The 18,354-nt window shown below is 51.8% G+C and overlaps 5 protein-coding genes across 5 annotated transcripts; 1 reads left to right on the forward strand and 4 right to left on the reverse strand.

The window, feature by feature from the left end:
• Positions 1-2,656: 2,656 nt before the first annotated feature.
• Positions 2,657-3,289, reverse strand: LTHEOB_12887 (uncharacterized protein; the record flags this gene model as incomplete). The annotated part of the gene is made up of 2 exons (XM_035509803.1): positions 2,657-2,787; positions 3,046-3,289. The coding sequence occupies 2 exons, from the start codon at positions 3,287-3,289 to the stop codon at positions 2,657-2,659; spliced, it is 375 nt and encodes a 124-aa protein (XP_035363371.1).
• A 6,265-nt stretch (positions 3,290-9,554) lies between these two features.
• LTHEOB_12888 (Ankyrin repeat domain-containing protein 50) lies at positions 9,555-10,682 on the reverse strand (the record flags this gene model as incomplete). Its single annotated transcript, XM_035509804.1, has 1 exon — positions 9,555-10,682. One exon carries the CDS (start codon positions 10,680-10,682, stop codon positions 9,555-9,557), a length of 1,128 nt encoding a protein of 375 aa, XP_035363372.1.
• Positions 10,683-11,490: 808 nt separating this feature from the next.
• LTHEOB_12889 (Cytochrome p450) lies at positions 11,491-13,164 on the forward strand (the record flags this gene model as incomplete). The annotated part of the gene is made up of 1 exon (XM_035509805.1): positions 11,491-13,164. One exon carries the CDS (start codon positions 11,491-11,493, stop codon positions 13,162-13,164), a length of 1,674 nt encoding a protein of 557 aa, XP_035363373.1.
• A 1,342-nt stretch (positions 13,165-14,506) lies between these two features.
• Positions 14,507-15,727, reverse strand: LTHEOB_12890 (Atma protein; the record flags this gene model as incomplete). Its single annotated transcript, XM_035509807.1, has 2 exons — positions 14,507-15,317; positions 15,372-15,727. The coding sequence occupies 2 exons, from the start codon at positions 15,725-15,727 to the stop codon at positions 14,507-14,509; spliced, it is 1,167 nt and encodes a 388-aa protein (XP_035363374.1).
• A 638-nt stretch (positions 15,728-16,365) lies between these two features.
• Positions 16,366-16,677, reverse strand: LTHEOB_12891 (uncharacterized protein; the record flags this gene model as incomplete). The annotated part of the gene is made up of 2 exons (XM_035509808.1): positions 16,366-16,545; positions 16,600-16,677. 2 exons carry the CDS (start codon positions 16,675-16,677, stop codon positions 16,366-16,368), a joined length of 258 nt encoding a protein of 85 aa, XP_035363375.1.
• Positions 16,678-18,354: the final 1,677 nt, after the last annotated feature.

The raw sequence follows: 18,354 nt of genomic DNA on the forward strand, positions 1-18,354 counted from the left end.
TTTTGAGTGTACACGGCTAGCTTCATTATTTGCTCACGTGATGCACCCAGCTCCTGCACCACAGGAGGAGTGGTCACTGAAGACCGATCAACGCCGACGGATTGACAGCGCTCAAGAAGTTACCTTGAAGGGGACGGCATGAGGAGTATGCGAAGTATAGCTCTAATTTACGCCTCTCTTTTTTTTTTCTTTTCTTTAATTCCTTGCGTTTTGTTTCACCTTTCTATTAGTACATTCGTTTGCGCCCGCGATTCAGATCTTTGGATCGGAGGGAGGGTTGCTTTCGTTGTATATAGCGTACCGGGTCTCAAATGAACCGGAATCCCAGTTCAGCTCAGCATATAACAGTGCTCCCTGGACCTATGGCCGGTGGAGGCCATAGGGAATGTACCAATCATCATCATCATCATCATAGCGTAGAGGAAATTCGCAAGAGGGTCTGTAAGGATAGGGTTTTCGTCTTTTTTGCAACTTTGTCGTATGCTTAGAGTGAGGTAAGTGCTACGGTTCTTTCTAGAGGCTTACGTAACCCTTTCGAATAAGGTGGAGGCCTCCAGAGGCAGCACGTGCAAGAAAGTTTGATGGCTCTAGCTATCAGGCAAAAGCTTCCGTTCCCCGCACGAAGGTAAGATATTGTGTTATCTCAACCAATAGCCATGTTGATGGGTATCACGATAAGCAAATGCGTTCCGCAAGAAGCGATAAGCTGAGCGTGCTAAGCAGGTGTGTAGGCGCCAGGCAGAAGTCAAGTGGGTTTGAGATACTCATCGCTATTTCAGATCGCAAGTTTGCATGCACTGATGAAAACCCCAAGCTCCTGGGCAGACTTAGAAAAACCATTTTGGACAAAGGCAGACTTGACACGCTAGGTTGAATCCAAATGCGGGGTAGGACACTAAGCACGACTTAAACTTTCTTTCCGTCTGAACTTCTTTCGCCAAACTTAAGCCCGGGTGATCGTTCATTCAAATTCATTGAATTCGAACATTGAAGTTGGACCACCTCTTACAAAGAAGAGAAGGGGAAAATAAAATGCAAAAAGAGCGTTGTTGGCAGAAATGGGCTCTTTCTCTTCAACTAAAGAGCCAGCGCCAATGTTCCAGGCTTCTGAAAACATTACGCCGCCAAAAACCAGTACTCCACAAGCAACTGTTGAAGATTGCCGGTCGAAAACTTCGTACGTTATTGCCACTTCGCCAACTCCATTCATAAGAGTTGTGGGAACAGATTTGTCCTAACACAGTCTAGTCCATACACGAGCGCGACTGCAACACTTTACTTTGGGAGAGAACGAGTCCAATATAAAATCCCAGGTGCTCTTCTCCCATCTATCATCGCTTCTGCTAAGGCCTGCCGAGATAGCAGCCGAACAGCCTATCTCCCTAACATCGATCCGGACATCGCGCATCCATTTGTGCATTTCCTCCATACAGGCCAATATGAGACTCTTTGGAGTGGTGAAACAACTTGGATGGCAAGGAATATCAGGGAACATAAGAGGGCACTGAGCCTGTACGTCACAGGAGGGAAGTACGAGCTACAGAAGCTGCAGTTCCTGGCCACTGAACGGATGTGTGCCATCGACTCGGACGTGCCAGTCGGATACATACTGAAGCACATCGAGGCCGCTTTTTCCGAGGTGTGTGATAGTGACGAGTGGCTTGCAACCTATCTTGCGAAGACCCTCAGGAGGACCTTCTTGGCATACGCCAACACTCCAGATCCAACACCTCACCAAGAATTGGAATCACGCTTCGCAAGAGCCATGCTGAACAGCACCGCAGTCTTGTTCGCGGAAATGAGTCAGACTAACACCGACAGAGCCCAGAACGGCCTTGAGGAAGAGTCGTACTACATGCCGGTGCCTCCAGGTGAGCCGGTTGCCGAGGCGGAGTGTTCTACTTCGCTGGAGACGGCCCAGTCTGAAGGGCTCACACATAGTTCTTTGTCAGTCATTTCTTGCAGCCGTGAGGAAAATGATGTTTCATGCAATCTCGATGAAGTTGATGCCGAAGCTCCGCCCGCTGAGTCTGCCTGTAAGTATTCCCTGGGTCTAGTTTTTTTTTTTTGCAACATTTGTAGATACCGTTCTCATAAAGTAATAGTAGACGACGGTCTAGCGCCGGACCCATGCAATGCAGATGCACAATCCGCAGAGTCGGCAGACGCTGGACAATCGCCGGAGCCAGCTGCCGAGGAAACAGCGGCTGACGACTACCCTGCAGCCCTAGCCGAAGCGGCAGTAGAAGATGATTGTTGGAATGAATTTCTTGCGCAGAAGAAAAAGAAGAAGAAGAAGGGACGCGCTGCTGTGGCCGAACCGCTGATCGATGAATGTCGATACAGAGCTGAGCATCTAGCTTCTGGGTGGGACTCCTGTAACATCTGTCGCAATTTCGTCCTCAGCGTGGCCAAAAGGGAGCATCAAAAAATCTTGGAGACTTATGAAGAGTACTGAAATTGGGCAAAGGCTAGAAGGAGATTTCCACTGTTACTTAAGGCGCATACTACATCGCAACGCGCTAACAGTCATGTATCTGCTTAAGTTGGTGTTTAAAATTCAGTTGAGGATAATCACCCGTGCCTAGACGATTTATTGCAGGTCACTATTGTAGAAAGCGCTGGGTCAGGGTTGATTAGTTTCTATGGCCGCACCTCAGCAGGCGGGAGCGGCGCGGAGAGCGGGGTACAGGCGCGGGTGGCGGTAGACGGCGGGATCGACAGTGCAGGCTTGGGCGGTCCATAGCGCGAGGCTGTGCTCGAGATGGACGCGAGTGATGACCGCGCCTGGGGATGGGGCGAGGGCGGGAGGCTGTGGAATATAGAGGGGAGCGACTAGCGTGTCGGGAACCACGGCGGACGCCACGGCTTTCGGAGAGGGCAAAGCTGGTGGGACGTCGCAGCTGGGGCTGCGCTGCACACATACAACCGGAAGTGCATTTTCCGCTGTGCTTTGCTTATGGTAAGGCGGAGGGGGTGCCACGGAGCTTAGTGGGCGCACATTCCGTGAAAGGCTCTTGTTTCTATGACGACGGGCTTTCTTACCAGTCCCAAACAGCTCGCAGCGGCTCCAGTCGAGAGGTACGTAACTGGCGCCAACTTTGGCGGCAAGAACAAGACCGAGCGGGTTGAGTGCATCATTTTGCAGGTGGTCAGAAACGCACTTGGATCCAGCCCGGGCATAATCACTGGGTTTCATGAACACCGTGAACTCGAGAGTATGCGAAAGGGATTTCAGATCGGTGAGGATGTTGCTAGCGGTTGCATTCGCGGGCCGAATGACCTCCATATTGCTATTGGGAAGGGTGACGTAGCCAGACTTCTTTAGACTGACTGTCGTGGCGAGAACGAACCTATCATCGGAGAAGCCGGCCTCGTGGAGGGCCGGAGCCAGGAAGCTCACCTCGGATATCAAGAGCAAGGGAGCTCTGCACCAGAATTTTGAATCACCCTCATTCGGAGTTTCAAAGTATGGATATTGACATGCTGGGCTGTCTGCATAATCAACTTGTTTGTGGTATCGCTAATACATTCCATCGTTGCTATTAAGGCCCTTGCTTCAAACTAAGGCAATACACAAGCACTACAAAAGCTGCCTAATATCTGTGATAATCCGATATGGACAATTTAAAACCCCCTTATGACACCAGGTTAGATTCAATCCTTGGGTTATGCTGTGACGTCTTGTGGGTAGGACAGGTATCCACTATCGTCCTACCAGCAAATGCCTCCTCATGCTCCGTAGATTGAATCCTTGCTGACGTTGGTATGACGAGTTCCTGATCAACAAACCGCCGATCTTTCCTAGATTATGAGACAGTTAGGCTAGGGCTATGTACAGTTTTCCTGAACTGTGTCTCCAGCCACGCAGTAAGGTAACACGGATAAAAGTTCCTTGCCAGATTAAAGGTATAATTTCTTCTATTAGCATAATATGGCACTAAGGACGGTTCAAGGGAGTAAATAGCATGACTGAAAGCTTTGTTGGACTCAATAGTATCATTTTTCGAGTTTGTCTCCGTTCTCCTCACCTAGCTAAGAAAAAATTAAAAAAAAAAAACTAATACAATTAGAGAAGATTGTCTGGTAGCTAAAAATAACTCTAGGCTCTCTACACGCCACAGTAATTGATTTCGCGGCGTTAGGGTTTGTGACGGCAATGATCCCTTGCTTTCACCAATCGCCATTCTCTGCAAACTACATTCAAAATGGTATGAAATAGGGCACGGTACAACTAATGATAGATCCCCTTGCTTTATAGATGTGCTGTAACTTTAGGACAACAACGTAGTCTATGTAACGCATACGCAAGGATAAGGTTTGTGAGCTCGACTTGGCTCAAAAAATTAGTGGTGTGGAATGAGGTGAGTGAAGAAATTCTATAGGTTGTTGCAAGGGGAGATTTCTATGGCATCAATTCTGACCAGGTTGGAATAAAGGTCCGTATCTTGATCTTTCCAATAAGTTGGGTTCTCTGCGGAATGTTTGAGACCTAAGTCATGTTATTCCAACAAGCAAGAATTAGTACTATTCCACAGATCGAGTTACCTAAAGCAAAAGCAGAGGATAAAATGATGAACGTATCAGCTTCCCTCCAAGAGCCGTGATTTCTTCAGGCTCACATTTGGTTGAGTATTAAGACACCTCCCTAACTGCTGTTGACCCCCATCTATTCAAATCCGTTTGATGTCGAACTACAGATATATTAAATGAATAACAAAGCTAGTAAAGTTACTAAATAAGAAAAATTGGAAGTGATTGAGTTTAAGGTCCATCAATACGCATAAAAGAAATAATACCAGAAGACTGCCCTAAAGCTAATACGTTGTGTTTTGAGTCCCAAGCCGAGGACCGCATCTCCACAGGCAGCCAGAGAATGCGACAATTGTTAAGAAAGACCCACCCATCCCGGATGGAAATGCGTGAAGTCTGAGGTGAAGCCCGACATGAAGGGGTGGTATCGATAGCCAGCTGTGTTTCAAGTCTAATTGACCCACAGTTGGTACTGATATGTTCCCCATTTGGCTCGAAAATCAGCCACTGGATAGGCAAAATAGTAGATGAGCTTTGGAGGATTTGCTTCTCTTCAACGTCCCATAGCCTGACTGTATTTTCATTCGATGCCGAAGCGATGACTTTACCATCTGGTGAGAACACTACTACGTTGACCGAGTCAAGATGGCCGTGGAATACCGCCCGCGGATATCCCGTCGCCGCGTCCCACAGCCTAGTCGTCTTGTCGTCCGATGCCGATGCGATAAGGTTACCGTCTGGCGAGAACGTTACTGCGTTGACCGAACGCAAGTGGCCGTGGAGCACCGCCCGCTGACACCCTGTCGCCGTGTCCCATAGCCTAATCATTTTACCCAAGACTGAGGCAACCAGAGTTCCATCTGGTGAGAATGCTATTGTCTTGATCCCGTGTGAATGATCGTCGAGTGACGCCCGTTGGAGTCCCGTCACTGCATCCCATAGTATAACCCCACCACAGAGTGATGATGAGGCTACGAGACTGCCATCTGGTGAGAACACTACTTCGGTAACAAAGTCAAAATGGCCGTGGAGTTCCGCCCGCGGATATCCCGTCGCCGCGTCCCACAGCCTAGTCGTCTTGTCGTCCGATGCCGATGCGATAAGGTTACCGTCTGGCGAGAACGCTACTGCGTTGACCGAACGCAAGTGGCCGTAGAGCACCGCTCGCTGACACCCTGTCCCCGTGTCCCATAGCCTGACTGTCTTATCGAAAGATGCTGAGGCGACGAGACTGCCATCTGGCGAGAGCACCACTGCAGTGATGGTGTCTGAATGGCCGGTGCGTACTACTCGCTGAGACTGTGTCGATGCGTCCCATAATCTGACTGTGCTATCTGTTGATGCTGAGGCGACTAGGCTGCCGTCTGGCGAGAATACCACTGCTTTGACTGGTTCCGAATGGTCATCGAGTACTGCCCGCTGAGACCGCGTTGCTACATCCCATAGCCTGACTGTATTATCGTTTGATGCTGAGGCGATGAGGTTTCCATCTGGCGAGAACATTATCGCATTAACTGGGTTTGTGTGGTTGTCGAATATCGCTAGCTCACATCCTGTCGCTACGTCCCACAGTATAACCGTCTTATCGCCTGATGCTGAAGCGACGAGGCTACCGTCTGGCGAAAATGCTACGGCTTCGACTATGTCCAAATGACCGTCGAGTACCGCCCGTTGACACTCCGTCACCGTGTCCCATAGCCTAATCGTTTCGTCGCTTGATACTGATGCAACGAGGCTACTATCGGGCGAGAATACTGCTGCAACAACCGGGTCAAGATGGCCGTCGAGTACTGCCCGTTGACAACCTGTCGCCGCGTCCCATAGCCTAACCGTATTGTCATAGGATGCTGAAACGACGAGACCACTGTCTGGTGAGAACGCTACTGCATTAATGAACTCTGAATGGCCTTTAAGCATCGCCCGTTGAGACTTCGTTGCCACGTCCCATAGCGTGATCGTCTCGTTGTCTGATGTGAAGGCGACAAGGCTACCGTCTGGCGAGAATACTACTTCGTTATACCAGGATGATTGACCGTCAAAGACCGCCTGCTGAGACCTTGTTACCGTATCCCACAGCCTAATTGTCTCGTTGGCTGACGCCGATGCGACGAGGCTCCCGTCTGGCGAGAACACCACTGCGTTGACCGAGTTGGAATGACCTTCAAGGACCGTTATCTGAGACCCCGTCGCCGTGTTCCATAGCCTAACCGTCTTGTCGTCTGATGCCGATGCAACAAGGCTGCTGTCTGGCGAGAACATCACTGCGTTGACCGAGTCCGAGTGACCTATTAGCGTCTGTAGGGTTGCACCCCACTCATGCCTTACGCTGCCATATAGCTTTATCCACCTTGGTATTCGACCTGCATGCTTCATCCGAGTTCTCGAATTTTGAGGAGAGAAAAGTAGTGCGGAAAGATACAGCTGTGCGGCATCTTCTTCGATGATGTGCTTGCTGTACCTCAGGAATCGATACGCGTCAGCTAGAAGAATGCCAAACTCGGGAGCTTTATTCACTACAGTCTGCTTCAAGTTATTACATGGCTCAATCGTGCACAGGTAGCCATACCTTTTGAAAGACTTGAATTGCCTTAATAACAACTGAGATCTCCTTTCGTCGGGCTACAACCTCAATCCAAGGCATGAAGTAATCCATGAAGAATTGGTACGCTTGCTTTAGGCAGACTGCGTCGTCGCCAGTCCTCTTTAACTGATAGATATCGTTGATGTGATCGATCCAGTAGCAGCAAACATATCCCATCCTGGCAAGTACCGTTTCGTCTGCGGGTAGAAGGTCGTCTGCCAGAGAGCCTGGATGTGACAGTTCCTTGAAAATCAAGCTGGAAGACATGGCGCTAAGACATCGCTGCACAATTAAGCTGTGTTGTGCTGCTATGTCCAAGATGAGGATTTGCGATGCTCCACTCGTGTCTAAGTAGTCCTTCGCCGACTGATGTACAAAGTAGATCGTGCTTTCTCGGATTGTAAGAAAAGATCCACATCTCTCGACCAGTTCAACCAAGCCGTCATGTTCTGGTGAGTCGTAGGCTATGAGATCCTGAGGAAGATTCGTGACACTGTCAAGCTCGCACAGCCGAAGAGGTCGATATGCGATAGTTGCCGCCCGGAGAACTTCAGCACAAACCTCTGCATAATCGTTATCTCTGAGGACAAGTTGCATCATTCGCTCGTAAAAACTGTCTAGTCCTTGCCGCAGTCGACCAAGTTGTGCGATTTCTCCTCGGATCTTCCACGCTGGGAGAGTCTGAAGCCTCTTGCAAACCAAAGCGACCCAGAGAAAGGTGCCCTCAGCATGCGATTTGAGGTAGTCGCGAACTTCGTGAATGACGGAGATGGGCCATTTCTTCCTGCCTGAAAGGACACAGACCTTATGTTCGATGAAAGATTCGACTCCCTGGGAAACATTGTGTGCTTCAATTTCCAGACTGATCCTCAGTCTTGTTTCGCCCGGATTGATACAACTCTCGAACTCGGGTGAAGGTCGGCTAGTGAAAAGCCACTTGACCCACAGAAAATTGGCGCAGTTGCCTGAAGCCCAATCGAGAAGTCGAGCGAGTTCCGGGTCGTCGCATTCGTCCAGTGCGTCGATAAGGAAGTAGATTGTTATACCGCTAGACTTGGCAAGTATTTCTTGCAGCACGTTGAGGAGCATTGAAACCACGCTGCCGTTCTGGAAACCGTCTTCGCCGCACTGATCGTACTTTTTTCGCAAAGGGTGTATTAGGGTTTTGTCCTGCGTGACAAGCATGAAAATAAGCCCTTTTAAGACAGAGACCGCTCGGTTGAGCCGGTTGTCTGTGTTCTGGCAGAAGAAGTAGGATACTATGCTCTGCCCGGGCATCCTCTTCACCTCCTCCAAAATCCATTCAATGATTCCGGCTGTCATCATAGTCTTGCCCTTGCCCGGACCGCCTTTGATCCATAAGAGGCGTGTGTCGCCGCGAAACCAGTCCTGAAAGGCTTGATCATCGAAAATCCAGCGATACGGGTCTTGGAGCAAAGAGTCTTTCGTGTCTATGATCCTCCTCTTCTCATCTTGCGGGTCGACAGACTGTAAAGCGCGTATGCACCGGTTGTCTCTTTCGTCGTCATGATTGGAAGAACCTAAGAAATTAGCTTTGGAGCTTGACTACCGAGCTAGCCACACTCACCACCGAAATTTATAGTATGGCCGAAGATGGTGTTTCCAGCAACACTGACCCCACCAGCCGTGTTCAAAGGCCCGAAGTTGTTATGCTGCATCTGGGGCCATCAGCGGTGTGCGCATGCTAGCCTTCAACACTAATGAGAAAAAAAAAACAAGGTGAATGTGCTCTGACGGCAGCCTGTCGTTCGTGTGCGACTAGTTGGACTGGAACGAGAGGACGACTCAGGGTGAGAGAGGCAGCGTAAGCCACGTCACACTGCGGCTGAGACTTAAAGCCGTCGGCAAAATGCCGACTGATGATGCCAAGCCATGCATGCGTGCGGCGAGGCTGCACCGCCTCCGAAATCTGATGTGTGGCGTGTATTTGGAAATTTAATCACGCCGCTCTCTTTAGGCGAGAAGACAGAAAGAAGGAAGCCAATGTTAGTAAGCATAAAATTGTTCCGAAAATTTTCGTGCTCCTTTTCTCTGTGAATATGATGCGTTGCCTCTGTAATGTAGATTCTACCGCCCCGTTTGCGCTACTGCCAGCCCTCGCGCACGGCAGCGCCGAGTGGCTGAACAAACAAGGTTATAAGCGACGGGCTGCAGCGAGGCTAAGCGGGCTATTAATCCTATACAGGCAGGATGGACCGATCCTGGTCGGCAGTCCGCACGTTAGGCTGCTACGCCGCGGCCAATAATAATCCAGCGCTTGAGCTACCCGTCCGGGGCGAGGCTATATATCCTCGTCGCTCTAAAGTGGCCAACAAGCAGCTTTCCTCTCCAAGATCGAGTAGCCCCTTCACAATACTTTAGGTTGCCCACTGTTCCTCTTACCTATATGCACCGCAGATCTTCTAATGAAGTTTCATCACTACCCAAATTGCATTGAGCCGCCACCGGAGTTCATTTGATTTCCCATGATCGTGTAGCCGCCGGAAGTATTGATCGGCCCCGAAAAATTGTTGACTTGCCCTCCGCCCGAGCGTTCGTCTTCGCTTCCCTCGGAGGACCGCAAACCCTCTACCTCAGTTCCAGGAATGACTTGTAGCAGCTCTTTCGCGTACGAAGCAGCCGCTACAGCTGCAAAGCCCTGCCACGTATCGTTCTTGTGCGTGTCTGAGTAGTCGCAAATGCCGCGGATGACAAGGCATGGGAAATGGTCCATAAGGCCCGCTGCTTCCATCTCAAAGCAGAGAATCCCCTCTTTTGCAGATAATGTGTCCCGGAGCAGAGCATCCTTCATCAGCCGATCAGCCGAAGCAATCAGTCCGTAATGTATAACGGGGTCGTCTGCATCGGAAGATCTACGTGGGCGGTAGATGAGTTCCCTCTCTTCGCCTTGACAGCAATCTAGGCACTTTTTGGTGTCGTCGGCGTGAACGAAGGTCGCACGGTACAGCCGATCTTCCGTAGGGTCGGGTCTCTGGTACTTGGATTTGAGCCTTGGGTTTTTCTTTACAACTTCAGCAGCAGTCTCTGCGATTCTATGGCCGCGTCGCTCCTGTTGAGCCCCAAGCTGGCTGAGCGCGGTAAGCAAAATCGGTGGTGGGGCGGCGAGCGACCCTGTTCGCTGGAATTCTTTGCTTTGGACCGTCTTCCCGAAGTCGTAATGCACAACGCCGCCAGCTCTGCTGCCAGGAACACTCACCACAACGTCGCCCAGTCTGATGTCGCTGTTTGTGGATGGAGCACCGCCACCTATGCCAACCATAAGACCAAGCTTGATCAACGGGAAGGTGCGCAGCATGTCTCTTGCCACAACCGCAGCAGACGTTGTCCCATATCTTCCCTTAGGCAGGGTTGCGATCACGACATTGTGATCACCGATGCGGCCGAAATTGTACGCATTGCTATCGCCTGTTGCCTCCAACAGCGGGGGGCTGTGCTCTTCGTCGAGGACTTCGCAAGCCGCGACGAATTCAGTTTGGATGGCGCAAATCCAGCCGATGGTATAGGCAGATTTTTGCAGAGGACTTTGCTGGATCTTGCTTGAAGACATGCGTTAAAAAAGAGGCTAAGAGGGTGCGATGATACTTGGAAATGATGTGTGTGATGAATCTCCACGCCTACCGATGCCTTCAGACAAGTTTGAAGCGGCTTTAATTAATCATGGCTCCCGATGTTCTACCGGCTGCTGCAAAATCATAATCCGTCGACGATGCGCGTAGTGATGGCATGCCGCCAATATTTACGTATAATGCACAAATTTGTAGCATTGACATGAAAGACTTAGGAAAATATTTAGTCCCATTTGGATTGCGTTCCGATCGCTAGGTGCTGGGTAATCCATCGCTAGCCATATTGTTGTGGCCGCGCGACAAGCTTGGCAGGCATGTTGCGCACTGTCCAAGTCCGATGGCGTGCCAAGGCCAGAGGCTTGGCGATTGCGTTGCACGCGTTCGCGCTGCAATTCCGACTACAACCAACATAATCCACCTCAACAACATCATTCTATCGAATTTTTCATCGAGATTCATTAGCTGCACACTCCACCAACATCCTTGAACTCTTCCGCGGGCGTCACACCGCGCACTTCGGCCACCTACGCCCCTATCAGCCCGACGCTGTGTTGGTGCCTTGCGCTTGCTTTTAGTGGCGGCTCCAGCACGCAGTGCCCAGCTGTCCTAGATCCTGCGCTCCACCGGCCCGTCGTAAGTGTTGATACCTTGGCCGCGGTGGTTTGTTGTGCGCGTCGTGTCGTCGCCTGCGCCCATTTCCTCGTATTGTCGTTGTCATTGACACTCGTGATAGGAGTCACCGTTTGCCGTTTCACCACATTCTCGATCGCGTATTCGTCAACTAGCGCTATGGCATCTTCCAATCGCGATCTACAGGTCACCGGGGACAAGTTGAAGACAGTGCTGAGGGAACAAGTGGTGGTGGGATGGTTGGACAAGACAACGGGCAGGCGGAGGTATCTCGGACGACTCGGCGGGGCGGACAACACCAAGGCCAACCTGACTCTGCATGTTAGACAGGATGAGGCAATCGAGCGGCGCCTATTGATCAACATACACGCTCCTATCAAACTTCATGCCTCGACCTCCGAGCGCCCCCGCGACATGTACTTGGTCATTCCCACAGAACAGCTCTCATTGACCGTGCATCTTGTGTCTGACGAGGTGCGCCCGTACATTTGCGAGAATCATCTGAAAGTACGCTGCGACCTCGGCGCTCTCGCCTTCGTTGTGATGCCCGTCCAACGCCGCAAGTTGCAGAAACCCGTAACTGGCGTTCCCGCCGAGATCTTATCCTGCTTGCAGACGCTTTCAGAGACGGGTGATCTAGACTTGTACCTCAGGGCTGACGATTACGTCCGGTGTTGCCTGGTCGACATCAGCTCGAAACTAAAGAACGCGACTACGCCGGCTATCGACTACTCCTCAATCTATCCTGACGGATTACGCGCTGCTGCAAACTGCTGGTCCGAATATCCCGGCGATGAGGCACACAGCTCCTTATGGAACCCACTTGTTGAAGACGCCCCCCCACGATACGATGATGCGGTCGTATCACCGCTGTCGGGCGGAGACAAAGTGGCTTTTGTCAGATCTACCTTGAGCAATGGCGTCGAGAGACCTCCGAAACGCACAGCGCACGAAGCTTTCTCGGGTTATATGGAGGCTCCCTTGGACTCAGAGCTCACCCCGACTGAAGTGTTTCCAACTCAACCCGATGTCCATGCTGCAGGCAACTCTCACAGTGGTAACGATGCTGCAAAAGACCTCCACAGAAGTTCAGCAGAAAGTCTTCAGGAACGCCTCCGCGCTGCGGCAGCGGCACCATCTCCTAGTGATGCTGACACAATGTTTGTTTGCAACAGCTTTCCACCACCCAGCCCTCCCTTCTATCCTCTACCTGCAAGCGTCGCTGGCACGACGGTCTCCTCTGTCGCTGCCACCACCGTCTCTGTCGCCAGCGGTGCACTATCCGACACTCATCCCCTAGCCGAGACTGTCTACTGTTCACCTGCTCCGCGCTCCACCACCTCCGCCCTTGCGACTACACGCGAGCTCTACCTTTGTAACGACCTTACTGAACTCATCTTCCGCACGTCGAAAGTTCTTCCAAAGGTGCACGACGACTATCTGCCGCAACTCCTCCACCTCGGCTTCTGCGCGCAGGAATGCGACGCCCGAGCGTTCAACGCAGGGCGCGATGCACTCGTGAGGGCCGTGATCCAGCAGTGCGCCGCGGCGCCAACGTCGTTCGCATGGACCGACAACCTCGAGGCGCACGTCGAGCACGTGCGGCGCTGGATGAACAAGAATCTGCACCGGGATGCGGATCTGCGCGTGCTGGAGGACCTGGTGAAGCTGCAGGCGGCCGCGCTGAGGACGAAGGCCGCCCCGGACGAACTGGCCCAGGCGGTGGCCAGGGAGACGTTTGACGAGGAGAGAGCGTCTTGCCTTGCGAACGCGTTCTGTATTTTCGGTCGGAAGACTTGGGGCCAGTCTAGTCTAGTCCAGGATCGTTTTTAGATTGCTATCCGTCTCGACTATCAAGCAAAACATTCAACTTGACTCTGGAGTGTGCATTACTATTGACGATATATATACCTACAAGCGTGCAATAATCCGTTTTCCTCCTGCTGCTAATAAATCATAGCTCTTGAGTATAATGCTGGGTCGTTTTCTTTTTTCATTGGATCGGATATAGACGGCCAGCGCGCGACGCGCGGCGCGCGAGCACCTAGAACACGCGCAGGGCCGATGGCACGCGCAAGGGCGAGGGAGGGACTGAGAGCGGGTTTGGCAGGCGCAAGGCTTGGGATGGGTATCAGCAGCGCGCACGCTCTCATCCATCCACCCGCCCAAGGCTTTGGTACCCCCTCCGCCGCCGCCGCAGCAGCAGCAGCAGCAACACCACCGAGAGCCTCGCCCCGGGGTTGCGCGAGCCCATCATGCAGGGAAGCGAGCTTCCGCCCACGTGTTGTCTGCCGTTGATGACCAACCCGGCAGTAGAGGTTCGGGCGGTCCGACTGCATGCCCGCCACTGCCTCCCTCGCCGCCCTCGCCGCCTCCGGGGGATATCTCGAAGTAGCGCAGGTGCGAAACTGGGCTAGTTTTGGCACGACACTGCAGGGACCGGCTCAGCGGCCGTCAACCACGGCAGCGGCAAGAGTCGTCGAGGAATATGGCCTGAGTCCACCACCTCGAGGTGAAGCAGAGCGCCCCCCACCCCCGAAGGTAATAAAGGTAAACGCGCTGCCTTCTGCCTTCTCCAATGACTCGGCGACGTCGTGGTCCGTCGGGCCCGCCAGCCTAAGCCTTTTCATCGAGCTGCACCAATACAAATCCCTCAACTTGGGTATATCAGCAGCGCCACCGCGTGCGTTGCGGGATATGCGATGCTCTAACTAGTGCTAGAATGGTAGTGAATTAGCATTTGGGTCTGTGGGGCGGTCGCGGTCTACCATCAGTATGGTTACGGTTCACTCGAGAAACGCCTAAGATATATACTCGAATTTACTCTTTTAAATCCACCCTACATAGGTTCTGGTTTAGGTTTAGTCCTCCCGCCCCCTCACCGCCTTTTTGCCTCACCAAGACTCTGCTTTGCATATTTGAAGTCGCAGTAGTTGCAAGAAGCCATAGCGTAGCAGTGAGCGTTGCTACAGCTATGAATGTCAATAACAACATCAGTAGTCACCGCGCTCGTAGCAATCTTACTCATTGATGGTAACATGGCCTTCACACATGCAGTGCTCAGTCACGTTATCTCGTTGCTTACTTCTCACTCTGCCTTTGTACCCACTCAAGGTAAATCCCACGGCTTACTACCCTCTTCGACACTTGGATCCTTAGAGGCAGAGGCCCGCCGCTACAAGAAGCTCATTCCTCCCATCCCTCCCACCTCCGCCCCAAGTACAACTTCATCCCTCGCCCAAACCAACCCCACCGCCGCCGCCGCCGGTCCTCCCAGAACACTCCACCCCACCGCCCTCACCAGCACGCCCCACACTCCAAACCTCCTCCCCCCTTTCACTCGCGTATCCTGCAAATACACCGTCGCCGCCCATACAACGCTCGCCATACTACTAATATATCCATCCCACTGCAGAAAACGCGTCGCGCCCTCTGCCAACTCCACCTCCGTCGCGCCGGCGAGCGACAGCTTTGGCAGGAAGACAGCCGCGGGGTGGAGGGACACGGCCATCTCGGGGTGGAAGAGGGCGGGGAAGAGGAGGGCGGACAGGGAGAGGGAGAGGGTGGCGGTGTGCGTGATGGTGGCGAGTAGGAGAGCGAAGAGGTGGGGCGTCGTGGTGGCGTGGTAAGATGCCGCTGGCGGCAACGACAACAGTGGCCTTGGGGTCATACTGGTGCCGGCGCCGAAGAGTGGGCGCAGGACGGAGTTGCTGGCGAGGTAGACCCAGAACGGGAAGAGCGGGAAGAGCAGCCAGAACTGCTGGGCGAGGGCGCGAGAAAGGGACAAGGCCATGGCGAGGATGGGGAGGACGTAGCCGAGCGTCATAGCCCAAGGGAGGATGCGAGCTTCAGTGGCGGGGAGGCAGAGGTTGACGGTGAGGGTGGCCGAGTTGGTGCGCGGGAGGGTGCGTAGGTGGAGGATGCACCAGAGCGGGATGGTTATGGCGAAGGAAACGTTCGGGTAGAGCAGGATGATAAGCGTGGTGCTGGGGGTGCAGTGTCAGTAGTATGATTTTGGTGTAGGAGAGGCAAAGGTGTACCACTCGAAAATACGGCGATTGTTGTCTTCACGCTTCGCTTCCAGCTGCATTAGAGTCCAGCAGGCGCCCATCTGACCGAAGAAGTGCAGGGTATGCAGGGTGCCAGCAGGGTGGCGGCCACCGAGCAGCTGCCGGGCGAGTATTAGAAACACGGCGAATAGCTGGTCAAATACGGTGTTGCCGGTCCATTCGCGGGTTAGAGGTATGTTATCTGTACTAGGCGTAGTCTTAATAGAGATATCGTCGATAATCTTGTCGAAGATGCCGTCGTTAGCGTTAAAAACAATGAACATGGTCACCCCGGCGACAAGAAGCGCCGGGAGCAGGATGGTGGTCGTGAGGTTGAAATTATCCATGGTTTATAGAAAGTGAGTGAGTGAGATGAAACTGCGGTAAGAAATACCAGAAAAATTCCTCGGCGCTAAGACCGGCGCGTTGCTGGAAAGCCGCATACAGCGGCTATGAGCAGCTAGCAGCAAGGGTGATTAGCAGGCGGAGTGTGTGCACCCGAATCTGATTAGCACCGTCTATGCGCGGCTAGTTTGGCATGGCATTAATCCGTTTCATCGGTGTTGCGACTCCCCAGGGACCCGCACGCTCGGCTCCTCCCGCATGCAAGGAATGATGCTAGCGTTCTAGCCGCTGCGCGAAGCGGCCAGCTTCCACATTCCATGCGAAATTGGATGCATGCCTACCTCCTTTAGATATCCTGTGTATGCGCCAGTTGACTCTACTCTTTCGAATCCACTGGAGCATATGTCTTTGGGCGATGTACAAAGTGCAGGTATGAAGCTACTGGAAAAAGCACTCTGGCTAATGTGGAAAAACACAGAACGCGATTGATTGGATAGACTAACTCTGCAGGCAGCGTAACTGGTTAACGTTGCTAAGCGACAAGCAAACAGAAGCGAGTGGTATGGAATCCTCACGAGCAAATACCATCAAAACAAGAAAAAGAAATGTGCTGTAAAGTCCGTTCTTTCTTCCCATCCACTCAGTTCTTGCACTTGCACCCAATATCCTTGCACGTCTGCAGGCTAACCTGTTCCTCATCGCACCACATAGTCTTCCCCTTCTTTCCAGCACAACCGCACCACCTTTGGCAGTCCTCGGCGATCTGGCCGCTGCCACACTTTTGAACAGTGGCGCGGGTGACGAGGTCGTTAAGATTTTCCTAGAAGTGTTTGTTAGTGGCGTGTTGCGCGCGGATAATAGCCCGACGACTTACAGAGGGTTCGGCAGCGACGGCGGCGACAGCAGGCCAGGCGAGGGCCGCAGCGATGAGGGTGATCTGAGAGAACTTCATGGTTGTTGATGAAGAGGTTTGAGGTCGAGTTTTGCGGTCGAGTTTGCAAAGTGTAGAGATGTGACGTCGAGTAGTGGAGAGTGAAGAGGCTTGTGGTTGAGCAGTCAAGGGCGCAGGAGCAGTGGACTTTATAGGTTTTCCACCTTATACTCTACCCTCGCTATTTCCATCAATGCAGAATACTAAAGACATCCAACAGAGCAGCTCGGGAAGCCCAGGAGCAGTGAGTTGGGGTTGCACGGGTATCTGACAACAAGATGGATGCGATCTGCAGACAAATGTCTGCTTTGGGCATTACTCGGGGCTAAGAAACCATCCTTTCAAAACCCGGACCAACAGTACCAACGAATTCTAAATTACAGTAGGTGCTCTACAACAGGAAGAAGGATCGCATGCGATCTGCACATCTCGCAAAACCGTGAGACAGTTTGCGGTAATGTCTGCCCTTCGCCCCTGATGTCTTTGTGCAACGGCAACCGAGGCTTAGACTAAAACTGTTGGGCCCCCACGTCCGACTTCTTTTGTTTTCCAGCCTCCATCGACAAGAGCGAAAATGGCCAAGTTTACTCGAGTCTCCAATCCAACGCCAGCGTTTGCTAGCTGCTCCACAGAAACTGGGGGCCTATTTAAAAAAGACATTCGCACTTGCGGATTACCTTTTAACAGGCATGTGGTAATAGTTACACGCAATAAACCCCGTCGAATACCGAAGAAAAACAAATGTGATTTTGGAGAAGGATGCTACTGCCTGCAGCTATGACATCGCTGCTAATCCTAGCGTGGGGCTGGATGAGCATCTCAGGAATGTAGGGACTACCCCATACGAATCTAGCATCCTACACACTTAACGGGTGGCGCATCTCAACTTCATTGGCATATTACATAACAAATATACATAGCTAGTTACTACTGAGTATTTACACTCTCAGTATACCGTTCGGACTTCCCAAAAGTTGCGGAGGTGAACTTGCCGCAGGTCATCAACGATTATCCCCACAAGCGATCAATACTTAGCACTACTGAAAAGCATTGGTAAGGGCTAAATAACCGATTCCCAGATCTAGCAAAGCTTGTCTAAAGGGCTAAGCAGGGGTTGACGCAGGTGGCTGACCTGACATGATCCACATATGCATGGTCATCCTTATTCCACAACAAAACCCACCTAGACCATCGGTCCTTGTCTTTGCCTTGGGGGCTCCCATGCCGTAAGGGATCTGATGGAAACTGAGCTCAATCATCTCCACTATTTTTATTGGATAAGTTTATTCGCCTAGTCACTCATTCTGAAACGACATTGAGTTCAACACAAAGTAGGTTTGATGGGATTCGCGCTTGATCGGTCAAACAAATGATGAATTGAGTGTCTTGGTTGTTGCTTCAATCCACTTGGTGTTGAACTCAATGTTGTCTCAGAAGGAATGACTAAGCTAATGAATTTATCCAATAACAAACAAAGGAAGTGATTGAGCTCATTTTCCATCAATTTGGAAAGGTAGAAACTGACAATATTGAGAGAAACTCTGGAAGACAACGTATTCTGAAGATATTCAACAGCTCGTGTTGCCACCAGGCTGATTGGAAGGTAGATATACATCTGACTCCGCATGAAATCTGGAAGTTGGCTCCTTCGCCTTGTTGCACGGCGGCTCTGATGTACCATTACCAGCCGTCATGCAA

Source organism: Lasiodiplodia theobromae, assembly GCF_012971845.1.
Source record: "Lasiodiplodia theobromae strain AM2As chromosome Unknown scaffold_81, whole genome shotgun sequence".
In the NCBI taxonomy this organism is placed as follows: domain Eukaryota; kingdom Fungi; phylum Ascomycota; class Dothideomycetes; order Botryosphaeriales; family Botryosphaeriaceae; genus Lasiodiplodia; species Lasiodiplodia theobromae.